Source organism: Ipomoea nil, unplaced genomic scaffold (assembly GCF_001879475.1).
Source record: "Ipomoea nil cultivar Tokyo-kokei standard unplaced genomic scaffold, Asagao_1.1 scaffold0268, whole genome shotgun sequence".
Classification (NCBI taxonomy): Eukaryota; Viridiplantae; Streptophyta; class Magnoliopsida; order Solanales; family Convolvulaceae; genus Ipomoea; species Ipomoea nil.
This window is the reverse complement of record NW_017616696.1, coordinates 5,974,777-5,995,009: the sequence shown is the minus strand read 5'-3', so window position 1 is coordinate 5,995,009 and position 20,233 is coordinate 5,974,777. Positions and strand designations below refer to the sequence as shown.

The 20,233-nt window shown below is 35.7% G+C and overlaps 2 protein-coding genes across 2 annotated transcripts; one reads left to right on the top strand and one right to left on the bottom strand.

Moving 5' to 3' along the window:
- Positions 1 to 2,682: 2,682 nt before the first annotated feature.
- LOC109150580 lies at positions 2,683 to 4,113 on the top strand. Its single transcript, XM_019298528.1, has 2 exons — positions 2,683 to 3,578; positions 3,873 to 4,113. The coding sequence occupies exons 1-2, from the start codon at positions 3,027 to 3,029 to the stop codon at positions 3,921 to 3,923; spliced, it is 603 nt and encodes a 200-aa protein (XP_019154073.1). The 5' UTR covers positions 2,683 to 3,026; the 3' UTR covers positions 3,924 to 4,113.
- Positions 4,114 to 12,500: 8,387 nt separating this feature from the next.
- LOC109150572 lies at positions 12,501 to 16,593 on the bottom strand. The gene is made up of 12 exons (XM_019298516.1): positions 16,344 to 16,593; positions 16,199 to 16,255; positions 15,980 to 16,066; positions 15,208 to 15,306; positions 14,771 to 14,866; positions 14,613 to 14,678; positions 14,433 to 14,523; positions 13,996 to 14,063; positions 13,838 to 13,903; positions 13,296 to 13,346; positions 13,012 to 13,076; positions 12,501 to 12,767 (listed from the first exon to the last, which is right to left on the bottom strand). Exons 1-12 carry the CDS (start codon positions 16,545 to 16,547, stop codon positions 12,719 to 12,721), a joined length of 999 nt encoding a protein of 332 aa, XP_019154061.1. The 5' UTR covers positions 16,548 to 16,593; the 3' UTR covers positions 12,501 to 12,718.
- Positions 16,594 to 20,233: the final 3,640 nt, after the last annotated feature.

Below are 20,233 nucleotides of genomic sequence, written 5' to 3'. Positions count from 1 at the left end.
TCTTTTTACAGTGGTATTTCTTTTTACCATTTGCGCTAGCAGGAAAATGATGTTGTCAAATCACAATCTTATATAAGGGAGTTTTTATTTTTTATTTTTTATTTTTTATATTTAATAATAATAAATCTAAAAAGAATGAGAATTAAAATTTTAAACTTATATGGTTAAGACATATGGAGTTAATTCCAGCAATGGTTCTCCGACTATTGCGATTTTCCAAAATTAGTTCTTGTCTTTTAATTTGGACAGAATAGACCTTTGACTATTAAATTTGTTCCAACATTAGTCCTTCCGTCAACTTTCAGTTAGTTAGGTGTTAGTATAGGGGTTAAAATGGTCATTTCATTAGCTTCTTTCTTCTTTCTCATTTCCTTAACTTCCACTACCGGCGAAGATGCAGAAAATTAAAGAAAAACGAATGTGAGTATCAAAATGGAAAACAAAGCAATGCAACATGGCGACAAAATACTACAATTGTCTTGGTTTACGCCTCCTCTCTCCGTTTTTCATCCACCAAAGCCCAGTGCTGCATCGTTTTCACACTCATCACCTTTGCTCAAATATCTCCTCTCTCGCCAAAAACAATATGGAGACTGCCACTTCACTCTCCAAAACCTGCCAAGAACACCTTGAAATTAGGAATTTAACTACAAAAGATTTCCAAAAAATAAAAACTGAAAAAAGTCTGAAACTGATAATAAGGAAACCCCAAATCTGCAGAAGCAGAGAGAGTGAGAGGGGGGGGGGGGGGGGGTGATTTAATCATTTGATTTTCTCAACGATGTTGGAGACAACCTTATCCATGTCGAGGGCCTTTATGGGTGCAAATGGTCTCTTCATATCCAGAAGGCTGATGAACTTCTCCCCATTCTCTCCAAGAATCTCGAAGCATCCCCGTCGGGGCTTTTCCGGGTTGACCACCACCTTCACGCCGGCGACGCCTTTCTCCAACCCCTCCTTCACCGTCAAAGCCCGAGTCTTGAACGAGTTGCACTGCTTGCAATGCTCTATCACTATGGCCTTCCCATCCCCGACCGGCAATGGTGGAGGGGAAGATGGCAAGTAATTGCCACGCCTGAGCAGAAACTTCGGCAGGTTTTGGGACGACAAATAGAACCAGAAGCCCAACAGGAACAGAAATAATCAAATGAATAATCTTTGCGCTTTGCGGCTCCCGCTTTGGCTTGGTGGCGGTGGAGATGTTATCCCCTGAGGATGAGAAACACGTGACAAGTGATGGGCCTTTCGAAATTGGCTTGGAAAGGGCGGAAATGAGCGGTTTATGTTTGAGTGTAGGAAGTTTTGGCACGGAAAGAGAAGAAATTAGGCGGAGAACGGTAACGGTGGTGGGAGGTTGGAAGGTAGAGAAATGGAGGGACGTGGTCGGAGACAATAGAAGGAGATATGAGAAAAGGAAGTGGGTGAAGATGGAGAGTGAAATGACAGTCTCCATATTGTTTCTGGCGAGAGAGAAGATATTTGAGCAGAGGTGATGAGTGTGAAAGCTGCGCAGCCGTGGGCTTTGGTGGATGAAAGGCGGAGAGAGGAGGCGTAAACCAGGACAATCATTGAGAGTGTAGTATTCTTTCGCCATGTTGCATTGCTATGTTTTCCATTTTGACACTCACAGTTCTTCTTCTTTAATTTTCTGCACATTTCGCCGGTAGTGGACGTTATGGAAATGAGGAAGAAGAAAGAAGCCAATGAAATGACAATTTTAACCCCCTACACTAACACCTAACTAACTGGAGGTTGACGGAAGGACCAACGCTGGAAAAAATTTAATAGTCAAGGGTTTATTCTGTCCAAATTAAAAGACAAGGACCAATTTTGGAAAATCGCAATAGTCAAAGGACTATTGCTGGAATTAACTCAGACATATGTCATTAAACTATAAAATTTTAAGAGTTAATTCCACTTTTAGTCCTAGATTTATAGATTCCGCTTTTAGTCTTTTTTTTTTTTTTTTTTTTTTTTTTTTTTATAATCAAAACACCCCCTTTTGGTCCTCTAATATTATTGTGACATGACCAATTTTGATTCTCTATCAACAAAATCCTTTGAAATTTTGTTAAGTAAAAGAATATTTCAAAGTTGCAAAAATCGCTAGGCGCCCTCTAGGCAGGCGCCTAGGGCGCCTAGAGCGCCTAGGCGGGCGCCTAAAGCGGTTAATCAGCGCTAGCGATTAATCAGGCGCCTAGGGCGCTTAGGTGGCCGCCTAGTGCCTAGGCGCCGATTAATCGGCGCCTGGCGCGATTTTTGCAACAGTGGAATATTTTGATCTTTTTATTTTTGCAACAGTGGAATATTTTGATCTTTTTAATACAAAGTTCATTGACAAGTTACATAATTTATGTTTATTTTTTTAAAAAAAAATCATAATTGAAGAGCAAAATGCTCTTGTATTTAATGCAATTTCAATAATTTTTTTTATAGTGGACCAAAATTGATCATGCCACAATAATATTAAGATCAAAAAGACATATTTTGATAAAAAAAAAAAGACTGAAAGTGGACTATCACTTATAAATTTAAGACAAAAAATGAAGTTAACTCAATTTTTAACAAGTTAAGAAAGCGTAATTCACAAATTTTTGCCTAAATTAGATAGGTGGGGTTGCCTTCGGAATAAGCATAAATATTTAATAATTATTTAAGACCAAATATTTAATTATGTCATATCATTAAAAAAATCTCTCTTATTCTTGTTTTGTTCCTCTTTATCTAGGTGACACCAAAGTAATCTAAATACAAATTCCTTATTTCGATTTAAAAAATTTTAAGAAATATCTGGTTTCCCTAACGTGGGACCCTGAGCACCCTTGCCTTGTCATCTTTGGAGGTGGATAATCTCACAACTCTCAACTTCACTGTCCCAAAGAGCAAGACAGACACTGGGGTACACTTCTCTGAAATTGAACTTGAAAGCCACCACCTTCTTCAGCTCCAATAATTCAACACAAACTAACCAAAGATTCATTTCCCCTGCCTCCCTGCCTGCTGAGAGTTTTACAGTTTCTCCATTAATGGATCTTGAAGGTTGGGAAATCTTACCAGACTATGGATTCCTTGAAATCCATGATGTTGATGGAGGAGGAGGCAAGAAAATCTTCTCCAGAGAATGTTACACTGACTCCATCAACATCAACCAGTCCACCCAATCTCAACATGAACTGTTACCAGTTGATGATGATCATGGTGTTGAGTCCCCAGTGGTATTTGATCAGGCAGAGCAAGAAGTTTCTCAGGTTTTCTTCAAGAAGATGAAGGAGGCTGAGTTTTCGGGCACCGCGAAAATGGAGTCACCAAGATCCAACAGCAAGTCCTTTGTGCCTAAGGTGGAGGTAGGAGAAGCTTACAGAAGGAAGGCCATGGAAGGTGATCAGATGGATGGTGGTGTTCAACAGAATGGAGGAGTCAATATATGGAGGTGGAGCTTCAATGGAATTGGAGCTATTTGTTCCTTTGGGGTAGCTGCAGCTGCTGCTGCCACTCTCTGCATAATTTTCATTGGAAATACCCAGAAGCACAGGCACCAGAATCACAAACTCTGTTTCCAGATCTGCACTGATAACAAGGTTAGTAAATATTTTCCATCAAATTTCATTCAAAACCAAACAAACAAACAAAAAAGTCATATTTTCAGCAAAGAATCATAATATCATGCTATGATATGATATATGAGAACCTGATTCTACCCTTCTATTCCCCATCTTCATATCTGATCAGCAGAGAATCAAACAAGCTTAGTTGGTTCTTTTAATTTGTTTTGGATAAAACAAAGTAAAAGAATGATGCTTTTTAAATTGAAACAAGTTCATATGCTTTATCTAACACCACTCTTTTTACATGTTTTTTTTTGTTTGTTTAAGAGAATCAAGAAAGCAGTTCACCCTGCACCCAAGTTGGATGAAGCAAATTAAGGGAAAAAAGAACTTTTCACTGTCATCAGGTCTTGTGAATCCTTATTTTCCAATTATGCTATCTCAGTGTTTCATAAGATCCCCCAATGTAAATATGTAGAGAAATATTTTAAAAACTGCTTCTACCTGGAATGTAAATATCCTTTATATTTTGCAGAAATTGAATAGTGAAAGTACTTTTCAATAGTTAGTTGTCAAGACAACAATCCTTCAAAGTCTTTATCCAAAGAGCATATGATATAATTTAATATTTTTGATATTGATATTAGTTGAAAAGGTCAACAGTATTAGCTAATCATAATCTTGTAAGGATAATATATTATTATCACTACTACTACTGGTAAGCATGAAACTTGAAAGGGAAAGAAGAAGACTGACCAAAAAAGGTAAAGAAATTCATATTTACCCTCTTTTACAATGAAATGATCAACCAGTTGAGACCACTTTAGCAATGTCAGTGCAAACAAGTATATCATGATTTTCAAAAAAAAAAAAAAAAAAAGCACACACTATCGTATGTTGGAACTGCAAATAAAAGAAGGAATTTCCATGGCCTCAAACTAATTCTAGAAAAAAAATATAAAACAAAAATCCATTTCATCTCTTTGTGAAAGCCCCTGTCTAAACCTAATGGCAGCTCTGCAATAATGCGCAATCGAGGTATTCAGGGGCGATTCGGTTCATTCAAACATGAATCAATATAACTATTAGAACGAATCTTGTGAAAACAATTTTATGATATGGGAACAAAGCAGATATAAAAATCAATTATATTATAATAAATATCACGAATATGTCCAAGGTACAATCCCCAAATTATTCAACAATATCAAAGAATTCATCTCGAAAACCAAAACAGAAAACGAAGCTCTCATATATATTTCCTTTCAGAAATCTGAAAGGACTAATCTCCAGAGCCATGGCCTGTTCGTAATAAATTGAGCGTTTTGAACACCAAATAGACGGTGTACTTCATAGCTTCACCGATTTAGACGAGGAATCCAAATGCCAGAGCAACGACGGAGGCCAAAGCGGCGGGAACAAAAGCGACGGCATCGGAGGAAGGGCCGGGTGCCGCTGCAGGAGGATCAGCCGCGGCTGCGCTTTGGACGGCGGAGAGCGCCACGAGAGCCATGATGAGAGCAGCGAAGAAAACTTTAGCGTTCATTGCCTCCATTTTTGTTTGTTTTTTTTTTTGTGTGTGTAGATAATACAGAGTAGAATAGAATGATGGATGAGTCAAAATCTGTGAAGAAATAGAGAATTTCTTTCACAGAAGGAATGGAGGAAGAATGGAATGGTGAAGGAGATGATGAGAGAGGAGGGTTATATAGGGAGTGTGAGGGGTATAACGGGAAGTGCGGTCCGAGAAATGAGAAGGCCGTTACACAAGACATTCGTCTTTTGCTTTATCATCTCCATTGATTTAGATGCCCCAACTCACCGTTCGTTGAATCCTGACAGGGTGTCCCGCTTGCGTTACAGCTGTCGCCAACGGTAACATGCCTTTTTTTTTTTTTTTTTTCCTATTATTCCAATACAATTATTTATGCTGCTACTCCAACCTTTATTTTTATCAACGTTAATCATCAATCTATTGTTTAATGAACGTTTTTTCATTAATTTTTTTGATTAGGAGAGAAAAAGAAGGGGAGGTGATAAAAGAGAGAGAATGTGTGTGCTTTTATATTATTTTGAATTTGAATTTTTAGTTTAAAAAATAAAAGAAAAATGTGATCGAACTGTTGTGTTGAAACACAAAAGTTGTGTCTGTAGAAATATAGCTGTTGAAGTTGTGTAGGGTTGTGTCTCTTAGTTTGTATATATATTTATCTATTGTCTCCTCATTGAGACAAGCAAGTAATAAAAACTTCTTCTACATCTTCTTTCTCAACATGGTATCAAGAGCCAAAAGTCAAAATTTGAAATTTTTTTCCGGTGAACAGTACATTTACTGTTCATTCGAAATTAATTTTTCAAATTACTTGCTATTGGTGAGATATTTTATCAAATTAGTACTACAGCCGCCTTACCCATCCTCCGGCGACCATTACCCATCAATTCCGGTCGCCGGAATCTCCTCCACGCGCCACCGCGTCGCCGGCGCTCCGACACCACGCGCCGGCGCGTGAGGCCATCTCCGGCGGCCTTTTCCGGCGAGATTTTCCAGATCGTATCGTCGGCTCTCCTCCTTTCCTTCCGTGCAATCAGATTTATTTTTGGTCACGATGTCTTCCGACGGAAATTCTGATAATTCGGGTACTATTTCTCCTGCCAATAATTTATCTACTTCTTCGAGCTCTGTTTATGTGCCTAATCTGTCTGGAAACCCGGTAATCACTTCTGAAAGATTATGTGGTTCTCAAAATTACCACTCTTGGTCGGATGCCGTAGAATTATGGTTTATGGGCCAAGGTGTTGTTGACCACTTGCAAAAAGAAGTGGATATGATACCGGAAAAAGAAAAGACAGTTTGGCAAAGGTTAGATGCTCAACTGTGTAGTCTCCTTTGGCAGTCTCTTTCTCCACAATTGTTGCCTTTATTCCGGCCCTTTAAGACATGTGTCGGGGTGTGGAGTCAAGCTCAATCTCTGTACACTAATGATGTCTCTCAATTCTATAATGTTGTTGACAATTTGGTTAACTTGAAGAAAGATGGTATTGATATGGAAACTTTTCTTGGCAAAGCCCAAAGTTTGATTGCTGAGTTTGGTACACTCATGCCTATTGGTGGTACACTCGCAGAGCAACTTACCCAACGAGAGAAATTCTTTGTCATACTTCTCTTAACCAAATTAGGTCCAGAATTTGAAAGCATCCGGAATCAAGTTCTTGGAAGCAACATTGTCCCGGGGACCACCGAGTTGTTCAAACGGCTCTTGCATGTCACCTCCATTCCGGGTACTCACACATCCACTACCGAACAATCTGCTCTAGTCACACAAGGTGGTCGTGGACGAACTAACAATCGTGGTGGACAGAAAAACACTAGAGTGTGTGATTATTGTAATAGAACTGGGCACACACGAGATCAGTGTTGGAAACTTCATGGGAGACCGGTACGTACGCAAGCAAGTGTTGCTCAATCTCAACCTGGGGAACCAAATTCTCGAACCATTTCTGCTGCTGAGTATGAAGAGTTTGTTCGATTTAAAGCCACTCCCAAAGCTTCTGGTTTAACTCCTGCAGCCTACACTGATGGAACTCATACTGCCCTTGTATCACAATCTGGCCTGAGCGGACCATGGGTTATCGATTCAGGTGCCTCTGAGCATATCTCTGGTAACTCATCTTTATTTTCTCATTTCACCAAGTCTAAGTCCCTTCCATCTATTGTTTTCGGTAATGGGTCCAAGAGTACGGCTACTGCAATTGGAAAGGCTTCCCCCCTTCCTACTTTGCCTCTCTCTTCAATTCTTTATATACCTAACTGTCCTTTCAATTTAATTTCTGTTCATCAACTTACAAAATCTTTGGACTGTACGGTCACTTTTTCTTCTGATTCTGTCATTATGCAGGACCGTCGTTCGGGGAAGATGATTGGCTCGGGGTATGAATCAGAAGGACTTTATCGATTATCTACCCCAAACCCTTCTACAGTTTGCACTGCTACCATTCCTCCTTCCCTTGCCCATGACCGACTAGGACATCCTAGCCTTAAAAAATTACGGCGACTTGTCCCTAGTTTGTCTCACTTATCTACCCTAGAGTGTGAAGCCTGTCAGCTTGGCAAACATTCTAGAACATCGTTTCCTAATCGTGTTAATAAAAGAGCTGCTTTCCCTTTTTCCTTAGTTCATACTGATGTTTGGGGACCTTTTCGTTATAATTCAATTCTTGGTTTTAAATATTTTGTTACCTTCACTGATGATTTTTCTCGTTGTACATGGGTCTTTTTAATGCAAAACCGTTCTGAAGTACTTAATGTTCTTCAAAAATTTGTCAATGAGATAAAAAATCAGTTTGGGGTGTCTATTAAAACTTTACGAAGTGATAATGCTGGAGAATACTTTACAACTCCTTTATCTAACTTTCTTGATTCAGCGGGCATCCTCCATGAGTCATCTTGTCCCGACACTCCACAACAAAATGGGGTATCTGAACGTAAAAACCGGCATCTCGTTGAAACAGCCCGCACCATGATTCTCCACTATAAAGTCCCTCCAGAATTCTGGGCAGATGCTATCCTTCATTCCTGTTATTTAATAAATCGTATGCCTTCATCTGTTTTACATGGTAAGATACCTTATAATATTTTATTTCCCGATAAGCCTCTTCATACTCTTCCTTTAAAAAATTTTGGGTGCACCTGTTTTGTCCGGGACACTACCCCAGGGCGTGATAAATTTTCTCCAAAATCCTTAAAATGCATGTTTGTTGGGTACTCTAGGTTGCAAAAGGGTTTCAGATGTTATTCTCCTGATAAGCATCGATTTTATGTATCTTCTGATGTTACTTTCTTTGAATCAACACCTTTCTTTTCGTCTAGTTTACCGACCTCCATCTCTCATTTTCCTGATGTTCTTCCTGTTCCTACTTTTCAAGGAGGGACCGAGGTACATTTACCTCAAGATCCGTCATCACCTAGAAATCCTAGTCCCTCACCTACTGAACCTCCTTTACAAAACAACGGTGTTACCCCCTTTCCTTACACTTATCATCGCCGCTCTCGACCACCCGCGACAGTTCAAATCGATGAAATCCCAACTGAATCATCTCTCGAGCTATCTATGCCCTCGAACCCGGTTCCGGCAACAAGCTCTCCTATTGCAAGTCGTGTAGGTAACAGGTCATCACGAAATCCCTTTCCCATATACAACTTTATTTCATATGATAATCTCTCACCTTCATATAATGCTTTTATCACATGTTTATCTTCTGTTTCTGCCCCTAAATCTGTTAAAGAAGCCCTTTCCCACCCTGGTTGGCGTCAGGCTATGATTGATGAAATGGCTGCTCTTCATTCATCGGGAACTTGGGAGTTAGTTTCATTACCCGAAGGTAAAACAACTGTTGGTTGCCGATGGATCTATACTGTGAAAGTTGGGCCCAATGGACAAGTTGATAGACTTAAAGCTCAACTAGTAGCTAAAGGATATACACAGGTTTTTGGGATTGATTACACTGACACCTTTTCACCAGTAGCTAAAATTGCTTCGGTCAGAATCTTTCTTTCTATGGCTGCCGTTCATCATTGGCCCTTGCATCAGTTAGATATTAAAAATGCCTTTCTGCATGGAGATTTAGAGGAAGAAGTCTACATGGAGCAACCTCCTGGGTTTGTTGCTCAGGGGGAGAGTAACTTGGTTTGTAAGCTCAAACGTTCTCTTTATGGTCTAAAACAATCTCCTCGTGCCTGGTTTGGACGGTTCAGCATAGTAGTGCAAAATTTTGGTTTAAATCGAAGCAAAGTTGACTATTCCGTCTTTTATAGACATCAACATGGTAAGAGCATTTATCTTGTTGTATATGTTGATGATATTGTCATTACAGGAGATGATGTTGAAGGAATACAATTGTTGAAACAACATCTATTCCAACATTTTGAAACAAAAGATCTGGGGAAGTTAAAATACTTTTTGGGAATTGAAGTAGCACAATCCAAGCAAGGAATTTGCATATCACAAAGAAAGTATGCATTGGATATACTAGAAGACACAGGTATGATGAATTGCAAACCTCTTGACACTCCTATGGATCCAAATAGCAAACTCCTACCAGACCAGGGGGAGCTTATCCAAGATCCGGGAAAATATAGACGATTGGTTGGAAGATTACTTTATTTAACTGTAACTCGACCTGATATCTCTTTTGCGGTAAGTGTTGTTAGTCAGTTCTTGGCATCTCCACGTGAAAGTCATTGGGAAGCTGCCATTCGGATTTTACGATATATTAAAAAATCTCCAGGCACTGGTTTGTTATACAAAGACCATGGAAACCTTGAAATTATTGGGTACACAGATGCAGATTGGGCAGGTGCATGGGATAGAAAATCAACATCTGGATATTGTATCTTTCTTGGTGGCAACTTAATCTCTTGGAAAAGTAAAAAGCAAAATGTTGTTGCTCGATCAAGTGCAGAAGCCGAATATCGATCTATGGCCGTTGGAACATGTGAACTTGTGTGGTTGAAAAACCTCCTTACCGAACTGCAGATTTGTACAAAGGAGTCCATGAAGCTCATTTGTGATAACCAAGCAGCTTTGCATATTGCATCAAATCCAGTTTTTCATGAAAGGACGAAACACATTGAAATTGATTGCCATTTTGTTCGAGACAAAGTTACTTCTGGAGATATTACTACATCTTTTATAGGCTCAAATAATCAATTAGCTGATATATTTACTAAAGCTTTAAGAAGTCATAGGATTGAATACATTTGTAACAAGCTTGGTGCATATGATATACATGCTCCAGCTTGAGGGGGAGTGTTGAAACACAAAAGTTGTGTCTGTAGAAATATAGCTGTTGAAGTTGTGTAGGGTTGTGTCTATTAGGATTGTGTCTCTTAGTCTGTATATATATTTATCTATTGTCTCCTCATTGAGACAAGCAAGTAATAAAAACTTCTTCTACATCTTCTTTCTCAACATGTTGAAGGTACGTATGTGTCAAGCGGACATATGCTCTTCACATGCTTGTTAGACACTTGAGAGTTGAGAGTGATCGCCAAGTCGCCAACACACTTTGACAACTATTAATTTTTCTTTCTTTTTGGGGTGCATAATAACCTTTTTTCCGAGGATGCCCGGTTTTCTTTTTAAAGTCTTAGTTGGCCAAAAAAAATAATAAATAAAAATATCTTGAACAAAAAGCATCACTATTGAATCCTTGAAGGTGTCTTAGTTAAATATTTACTTTTGACTTTAATTTAAAAAAAGTAAAAAAAAAAAAAAAAAAAAAAAAAAAAAAAAAAAAAAAAAAAAAAAAACAAAGTGACTGAATGTAGACTAAGCCTCCTAAAAGATTTTAATTTGAACTACAAATTTTGATACACAGTCCAAAATCTAGTTATTAATCCAAAAGGTTTAACTAAAGTTTGAACCATGTTTATATATGCTTTTGATTAAAAAATAATGTTATTAAAGATATTTTTAAAACCTTCAATATCAATTATCAATTATCAATTATACTATATATATATATATATATATATATATATATATATATATATATATATATATATATATATATATATATATATATATAACAATTTTCATTACATTAGAATTAAAATCAAATCAATCAATATAGTATATATAACTGTAAGCTGTTTCAAAAAATTTCTATTTCCTCCCTAATTATACGGAGTCATTGCTTCTAATAAAATACTACAATTAAATAAGTTAACGATGATATCCATGAAATAATGAATGATGAATCTCCCCAACAAGTAATAATCATTAAATCCTGATAATAATGAATGATGAATCTCCCCAACAAGTAATAATCATTAAATCCTGATTTCACGTGATAATCTATGTAATTTTTTTTTTTTTTTAACTTTAAATAGTATTTGCAAATACTATTTGAGTACCTTTTATTATAGTTTGAAAATGAATTAGAATGGTAAGAATGTAAAGAAAATATTAGTGAATTATAAATAGGGAAAATGACACTTTTCCCCCCTGAGTTATATACTTATAGCATTTTTTCTCCCTGAATTATTGAAGTGGCTATTTTCCCCCCTGAAATGTTAAATGGACATATTTACCCTTAAAATAAATATTTCTTTTATTTTTTTTCAACAAATTATGACCATAATTTGGTTCAAACCAAACAAACACTATAGCAACCAAACCGAAATATTCCAATTACAATTTAGAATCGAAATCCGATATTTAGAGTTTATTAAAATCATGAACCGGAACGGACGGTTTATATTCCGAACTGAAAAAATAAAATACATTTATTGTTGAATTTAGACTATTTTAAAATAAAAAATAAAATTTTAAAATAAAGACGCTTCAAAATTGCGAATCGGATCCGGAACCGCGGGTTCACGGTTCAAGATTCAATTTTTTTGATACATAATTTTAATAAATTGACATTTAAATATTGGGTTCTAGATCTGAATCAAAATCGGAAACTATTAATTCGATTGCTTTAGTATCCGGTTCAATTCAAATCGAATCGTGGTCATCCCTACATATACGCAATAATTTGTTGGAGAAGTAAAATAAATAAACTGTTTACTTTAAGGGTATAAATGTCAATTTAATATATCATGGGGAAAAAGCACCACTTTTAGAATAATTGAGGGGACTAATGTGCTTACCTAAATAATTGAGGGGGAAAAAGTGCTATAAGTATATAACTCAGGGGTAAAAAGTGTCATTTTCCCTTATAAATATGTTAATATGACAATGGAGTATGCTTTTCAAAATGAGAATTGTAAGGATAAAAGGCTTGATTTGATAGAACTTATTTTAGAGCTTATAACTTATTCTAATTCTTGAACATCTAATTTTTTTTTAAACATTCTTCTCCTTCCAGTATTTTTTCTAAACATTCTTCTCCTTCTTCTAATGGTGTTCTGTGATGTTCTATTTTTGAACCAAAAAGAATTACATAATGAGCACCTAAAACTCCATCCACTCATTCTGCAAATTTTCCATTCCTATTCTGAGAAAATCTTTTACAAGCTTTGTGCAATTCTGTATCAGTTCAATAAACACAAGATAGGATTACAAATGTCAATAAAGGAGTAATACACCATATTTTACTATCATATATCAGATGTTGTAAACTGGAAGACAGAAATGCTGATGTGTTGAATCAAACATTCGAACACCTTAAGTCCTTGCAGCCTGAAGCATTTCGACAATCAGCATCTTTACATCCCTGCAAAATAGGTGTGGTGCAAACGGATATTAGTCATGGGAGCCAAGCATAGGAGCAAGGCCAACACTTCTCAATGTCTATAACAATGTCCATAAAAATCACCATTTGCAAAGGGATGCGTATTATTTGCGGGAAGTGTAAAAACCAGTGCATGACCATCAGACATGCCGTTTACATTATGCAATAGAAAGATAAAAGAAAGCAAAGCAAATGAGAGGCAACTGGAATGGACATGTCATCTTACTTTCTATCTACTGCTTGTCTAGGAAAAGGAACCCGGAGCTTGAAAGTGCTCCCTTGATACCCAGCCTGAAAATAAATAAATACACACACACACAGAGCTTAAGCATCTATAAACTTCTAATTCTGAGGAAAGAAATATAATAACTGATCCCTACAACTGAACTACGTAAAGTAGGAAAACCAATAGAATCTCAAAGTTCAAAAAGCCCCAAGTTAACAAAGTCAACATAACAGGAACACAACAGATCACCAATGTATATACAGGAAGATGGTAAATCACAACACCTTAACATTAAATCCAAGACTGTCCACATCCAGTATGTAAGCAAACTCCACCTGGGCAACAAAGTAAGTTTTTACTTTAGATGTACAGAACATTTTCATAATATATTCGGTATAACTTTAGAACCAGCTGGGCAGCTGGTACTGTGGGCAGTGTTTCAACTAAAAAGAATACTATCAGATGCGGGCAATACTCAGGGAAAAGAAAAGGATGAAGACACATGCTACATCTGGTCTCATACTATGTGTCAATGTCTCCTTTTCTCTTACAGATGAAAACACAAAAAACAAAATCACATTAAGACTGACTAGCATCTCAATTATTAACCACTATTTGATCCAAGCATCAGAAAGCTGTCACTTCAGAACATATATTTGAGACTTATTAACATTATATGATGCCACTAGAAAGCATTTGCTTTTGTTGTTATGAATATTATCCACGTCTTTACCAGGTAAATTATCTAAGTTCCACAACTACTATTAGACAATTGTAATCATGTACCAAATAGCAAGTTCTATGAGAAGCTAAATACCAAACTTACTGGAACAGATGTTGAGTGCTGCACAATTAGTTTGGTATCTTCTGTGTGGTCTTCATTCATGTGGGACTGACAAATTATGGGAGCGCAATTAGATAGATTGCATTAAATTTAATGTAACACTGATCTACATTATAGAAACAATCATTAAGAGGTAATACCGAGATTGGCTTAGAGAATTGGTATATTGGATCTATTTTTGCAGCTCTGAATTCCTCTTTGCTGAACTCTGAAAGAAAGCAAAGAGAAAGAAATATGCAATAAGATTGGCATGCGTTTACTTCAATTATCTGTTTTCCAGTCTCCATTCTACGTTTTACAAAGGTACAAGTAAATGTATTTCTCTAGTTAGTAAATGCAGATGCACAGAGTAAAGGAGAACACACTCAGTTGAGATTCTACTTAAGTAGATTAAACTTTATTGGTTATTCCTCATCTTCTAGGGTGAAGGGGAAAGCAGGAGTCTGTTCAGCCATTACATAACAAAGATTATGTCATCAAAAAGAGATAAGAAAATAAGAAATGGCAAAGGTAAAGAAAAAGGGGGATAGTAAGTCATAAGAGGGTTATTTAATTAAAAAAAAAAAAAACTACAAACCTCCTGATCCCAATAAAGCCGTTGCAACACCTGATAAATATCGCACAACCTTGGGTTCAATTCTAAGGAACTGGAAATCTCCAAAGTCAACCTTCACAAAAGAAAAACATCAAATGAAACAAGAAGAGATGTTGATTATAAGACCATAATACTATTCACAAGTAAACAATAAAAACTTACCCAAAATGCGTCAGGATGCCTGGCCAAGTATGCAGCACGAACAGCATCTTTATCTGTCTCAGACACCTACATCTTAGAGCATAGCATTATAATATGTGGAACAGGCTAAGGGTCCCATAGAAAGAATGAATAGAAACCTGATAAAAGTGACAACTTACAGGAACAGCATCACCATGCACAATTATGACTAAATCAGTCCTATCCTCAGGATCTTTTGCCACAAGCAATGAGCATTTGGGATTAGCTAAGAGATCCTGAAATAGGATTCAGATTAAAATTCTTTTTTTTTTTTTTAATGAAAATATATTCCAGAAAGGAAATAAAAAGAATTCCAAAAAGACTCCAATATTGGCAACAGCCAGCCAGTCAGCATTAAGTACAAGTAAAGCTATATTTAACACAATCAACACCTATATCATGTAAGCAACTCAAACACTCCAAACAGCGGTAATCTTCAAACATGGCCTATTTGAATATATAAGCCCAGTAAATTTGTAAGGTATGATGACTGTACATTAGCAGAACAAGAATTTTTTTCAGAAACTGTCATCTCGCATTCTTGAAAAGTGAGAACTAAATATTGATTAAATCAAACCTTTGAATGAACTGCCAAGCTGCTGGTTGCTAATATTGGAGATCCGTAGGCATCACATGCAAAATCAACCATGGAACCTGATGGATATCCTTCATGTTTCTGCTAATAATAAACACATTGCAGTGAGTAAATATGTAAGCATAAATGCAGTTGTGAAGAAATGGTGGGAAAAATAAATTATGCATGACTATGGCATTCTTATCAATTTAAGTGCTTAAAGTACTATTTTCAATAGCAGATACGCACTGTGTAGCGGGAAAAGCAATCATACAATTCTGAAAGTTAAATTAGATGTGCAAAGTGATCATTCATATTCTCAAACACTTTTAGCCATACATGAGAGCAGTAGCCACTCCATACATCTCTGACTCTCTTCTATCATCCTTTAGTTCATGTAAACAACACATGCATGATGCAACAAGAGAAAGAATGAGATTTGCCTATTGCATTGCATGGTCTACATATTATATGCATCCCAAGCTTTGTCTGAATTGAGCAAAAACTTGTCTCCCTTCACTAGACATGGTAGAAAATGATCAATAGCTGACCATCACGCAAAACCACAACACTGATAGGGTGTCAAGCTCTGATAACATTTCATTGATTCTATTCATTCAGACAACACGGATAAACCTAAAACCATTATTCTAACTAGACACAGCTTAACCACATATAACACTTCATCATTGATTATTTTTTTTCCCCTGAATTGCATTAATAGGGAATCATACAACTGACTAAATGCATAAGAGTTGCAACAGAAGAGGACGACCTGGGAGAAAGTGGAGAGCACTCCACGCAGACTGTAACCGAGAACAGTCCTAACTTCCTCTATAGGAGGCAGCCTTGCAGCTTTTTCCTGCCATATAAAATCGTAATCAATTCAACAAATCCTAATTAAAATTTTCCCCGGCGTGGCGATGTATATATGAATACACGAAATTCCTGATCAAACTAATCACTAAAAAAATAGCATAGATTAAATCCATACCTGATGAACTTGAATTAACTGGAAAACATTCACCTCATCGCCAGCATCACTCACACTCTAGATTTAAAATTGAAAAACGATATGATTAGTTAATGATTATGAAGCTAATTTTGATTAATAGCGAACATATAATACATAGAGAAACCTGAGTTGGAATATTAGTAGAAGCAGCCATGGTGAGAGGAGGCAGACGAGGAGAGATGAGCGGGACGAAGGGTCTGGGAGGAGGAAGGTAGTTGAGGGCTGCATAATTGTAATTACGGAGATAATTAATGTGATTATTGTGAAATCGTGGAAATGGGTAGAAGCAGCAGCGCAGAGTGGATGGAGCTCTTAGATGAACCTTCATCTTCACGGCGCAGAGAAATAGCAGGACACGTAATCTCACTATCTCAGACCCAACCTTTGAATCTTTATTTACCTGTAGGGGCTTCTATGTCATTTCAGCTGTAGTTTTATCCATTTGCATCATATTTATGCAGAGAAAAATCAATATTTTGGTCCCTCAATTATTTATTAATTGTTAATATAGTCTTTAGTTTTCAATTTCAATCAATTTGATTATAAAATTGTTTAAAATAGTACGGAGTATCAATTAAACTCTTCTAGGAATTAAATTGATGAAATTTTAAAAATGTGAAAATTATCATTTTGGTCTCTAAAAGAATTTAATTGACGAAATTTTAAATAATTTGAAGATTAATTTAGTTAAAATTGAAAACTATAAATTACATTGACAGTTGAAAAATAATTGAGGGACCAAATTAATTATTAACTCTTTAAACAATTTGTTTAAGAATATGATAATTTACTATTTATTCCAATTATAATATCACTTTACAATGAAGAACCAACAATATTTACAACGAAAAGTTTTATAAATTTTATTAGAGTTGGTCTAACATAAATCTTCAAATCGTGCACTTAAACTTTTCTCATAAAGATGATTGATAATTGTGAGAAGTTATAAACTGTTGATAAAAATGAGAATGTGTTTCTCTATGATTTTTAACAAGTTAGGTTAATTAATACAAATGATCTTTAGCCATTAATGTTTAACCTTCAAATAATGTTAGTCTAAGAGGAGTAAGAGTATACTTATCTGTGTAAATTATTTTACAATTTGTAAGGTGTCATATAGGATAGAGGTGTGGGGAAAAGAAAAAAAAACTCGTATCCGCGTAAATTATTTTACAATTTGTAAGGTGTCATATAGGATAGAGGTGTGGGGGAAAAAAAAATGCAAAAACGAAAAGCAAAAAAAAAAAAAAAAAAAAAAAAAAACTTTTTATGGGCATCTACAACGAAAATCCTTTATTTTATTTGTGATAGTGGGTTCAAAAAAAAAAAAAAAAAACTTATATTTACAAGAGTAAAATTTTCCTCTCGCTTCTTTCTTCTACCTAAGCCAAAAAGCGGAAAAAAAAAAAACATTAAAAAAAATGCACTATATGGGTTGCTCTAAGCATTTACAAATACTACATTAACTACACATGTAATGTTCACTGAAGATCTAATATCCTTCGCTAAAGACACCTACCAATGATCACTTGTGTCGTTCAAGAATTTGTGTCTCTTGAGATGTGTCATGCAATTTGTTGAGTGCAATACGAACACATTACCAAAGACACCGTAGAGGAGTTGACACTTATCACTTTTCTTTTTTTTTTTTCTTTTTTTTTTTGGATAAAACAAACTTTTATTAATTCAAATCATAGTAAATAGCATCCGCAATGGAAGGAGGAAGGTAATTCCTCAATTTCGTACGGTCAGCAATGAATACAACTTCTCTATCCGAGTCGTTCTATTCGCAGACCGTTTAGTGAACATAAAGTTAATTTAACGAAAACTATTAGTTAGGACCCTAATATCTTATAATATGAGATCAAAAGAAGAACAACCAGTGGCATTATATTACAACACTACAAGAAAAATGCACATAGACAACACTAGAAAGACAACAGTTTTTAAGAGAAGTGTTGTCTTTTGTATAAAAGACAACAGTTTGGTCCAAAACCGTTGTCTTTGATGCAACACTTTTATCAAAGACAACGGTTTTTACTTAACCGTTGTTATAAGTGTGTTGTCTTTGTGCATTTTATGAAAAGACAACACCACAACGACAACGGTTTTTTAAAACCGTTGTCTATGTGCATTTAAAAAAAAAAAAAAGACAACGGTTTTTTTAACCGTTGTCGTTGGTGTGTTGTCTATAAGCGCACTGGAATACACAACACTAGAAAGACAACGGTTGTTTAAAACCGTTGTCTTTGTGCGCTCTTTTTTTTTTAAAAAAAAGACAATGGTTTTATTTAACCGTTGTCGTTGGTGTGTTGTCTTTAAGCACACTAGAATACACAACACTACAAAGACAACGGTTTTTTAAAACCGTTGTCTTTGCGCATTATTATTTTTTAAAAGACAACGGTTTTATTTAACCGTTGTCATTTATGTGTTGTCTTTAATAGCACTTGAATAAACAATACTACAACGACAATGGTTTAATATAACTGTTGTCGTTGCGCGTTCTTTATTTGTTTAAGACAACGGTTTATTTAACCGTTGTCTTTGGTATGTTGTCTTTAAGCGTATTTGAATAAAAAACCGTTGTCTTTGCGCATCGTTATTTTATAAAAGACAACAGTTGTATAAAATAAAAACAAAGATGTTAACAACCAGAGTCAAACCTATGACCTCAAACATAACAAATAAGGTTTAACCAACTAAGCAACACAAACTCTTATATACTAAAGTGCAACATCTGGTATATAACTGTGTTGCTTCTGTGTTGTCTGTGAAAATCAAGACAACGATTTTATAAAATAAGTTAAAGATGCCCCTAAGAAGAATAGAACCCGAGACTTCTAACATAACAAATTAAGTTAAGCCCACCAAACCACACTAACACTTATGTATTTAAGCACAATATCTAGGATATAACCAGTTTACTTCCGTGTTGTCTCTAAGAACCAAGACAATGATTGTATAGGTTAAGGATGCCACCCGGAAAGATAAAACCTAAGACCTCTAACATAACAAACAAAGCTAAACCCACCAAGCCACACCAACTCTTGTTTAAAAGTGTTCACCTTATCTTTTATCTATAATTTGGACCTTCATTGTTTTTATCTAGAAGATCCAGAACAAAAATAAAAATGTAATTAAATTTTTTTGTCCAAATAGAATGCATAAAAATTTAACAAAGAAAGAATACAATTCAAAAGTTAATTTAATAGTTCTATTTTCGTTCATATTTAAATATAAAATTATTCACCAAAATTTCAATGTCAATTCATTAAAGTTTTATTTTCAATTCATTAAATTACATGGCATAGAACGGCACCGTGCTATGCGGTATGGTGTGGTATGGTGTGGAGGAGTTAATAGCGGTATGATAGGGGCCGAGGTTGGTAATCGACCCTTCCGGCATGAATGGGACACATGGAGAATGGATATGAAAGAGTAGTTAATATCGTACAGTTAGCTATAACTCATTTCTTTTGCCGCGATCTTTGTAATAATTGGACCGCCAGCTGTCTGGGTAATACCCTGGTCTAGTGATCTTTGTATTTGGGCTACAAGAAAAATTGGTGGTGATATTTGTATTTGGATATTTGTAATTGGGCTGTCAGTATGGGCCTATACCTCGGACTTTATACGTACTATTTTGGACCTAGCACCCCGGGTAATAAAGTTACTATTTTTTACTCTCCATTCTGTATCTATATACCCAATACTATTTTGGGTCTAGCGCCCCTGATAATAAAGTTATTATTTTCTTACCCCTGTTCTGTACCTATATACTCGATTTATAGTGCTCCCAATTCTTATAAAATCATGAATTTAGTTATTTAATTTAGAAAAATAATAAGACTTATTATAAGACTAGTTTTTTACGCGCATTGCGCGATTGAGATAATGCCCAATGTTTTTTTTTAAATAAGTACTTTAAAGTATATTAAGGCAAGATTATATTGAAATTGTTCATGCATAGATAATTGAATGTTGAATTTGCGTATTTAAATAGGTAATTCT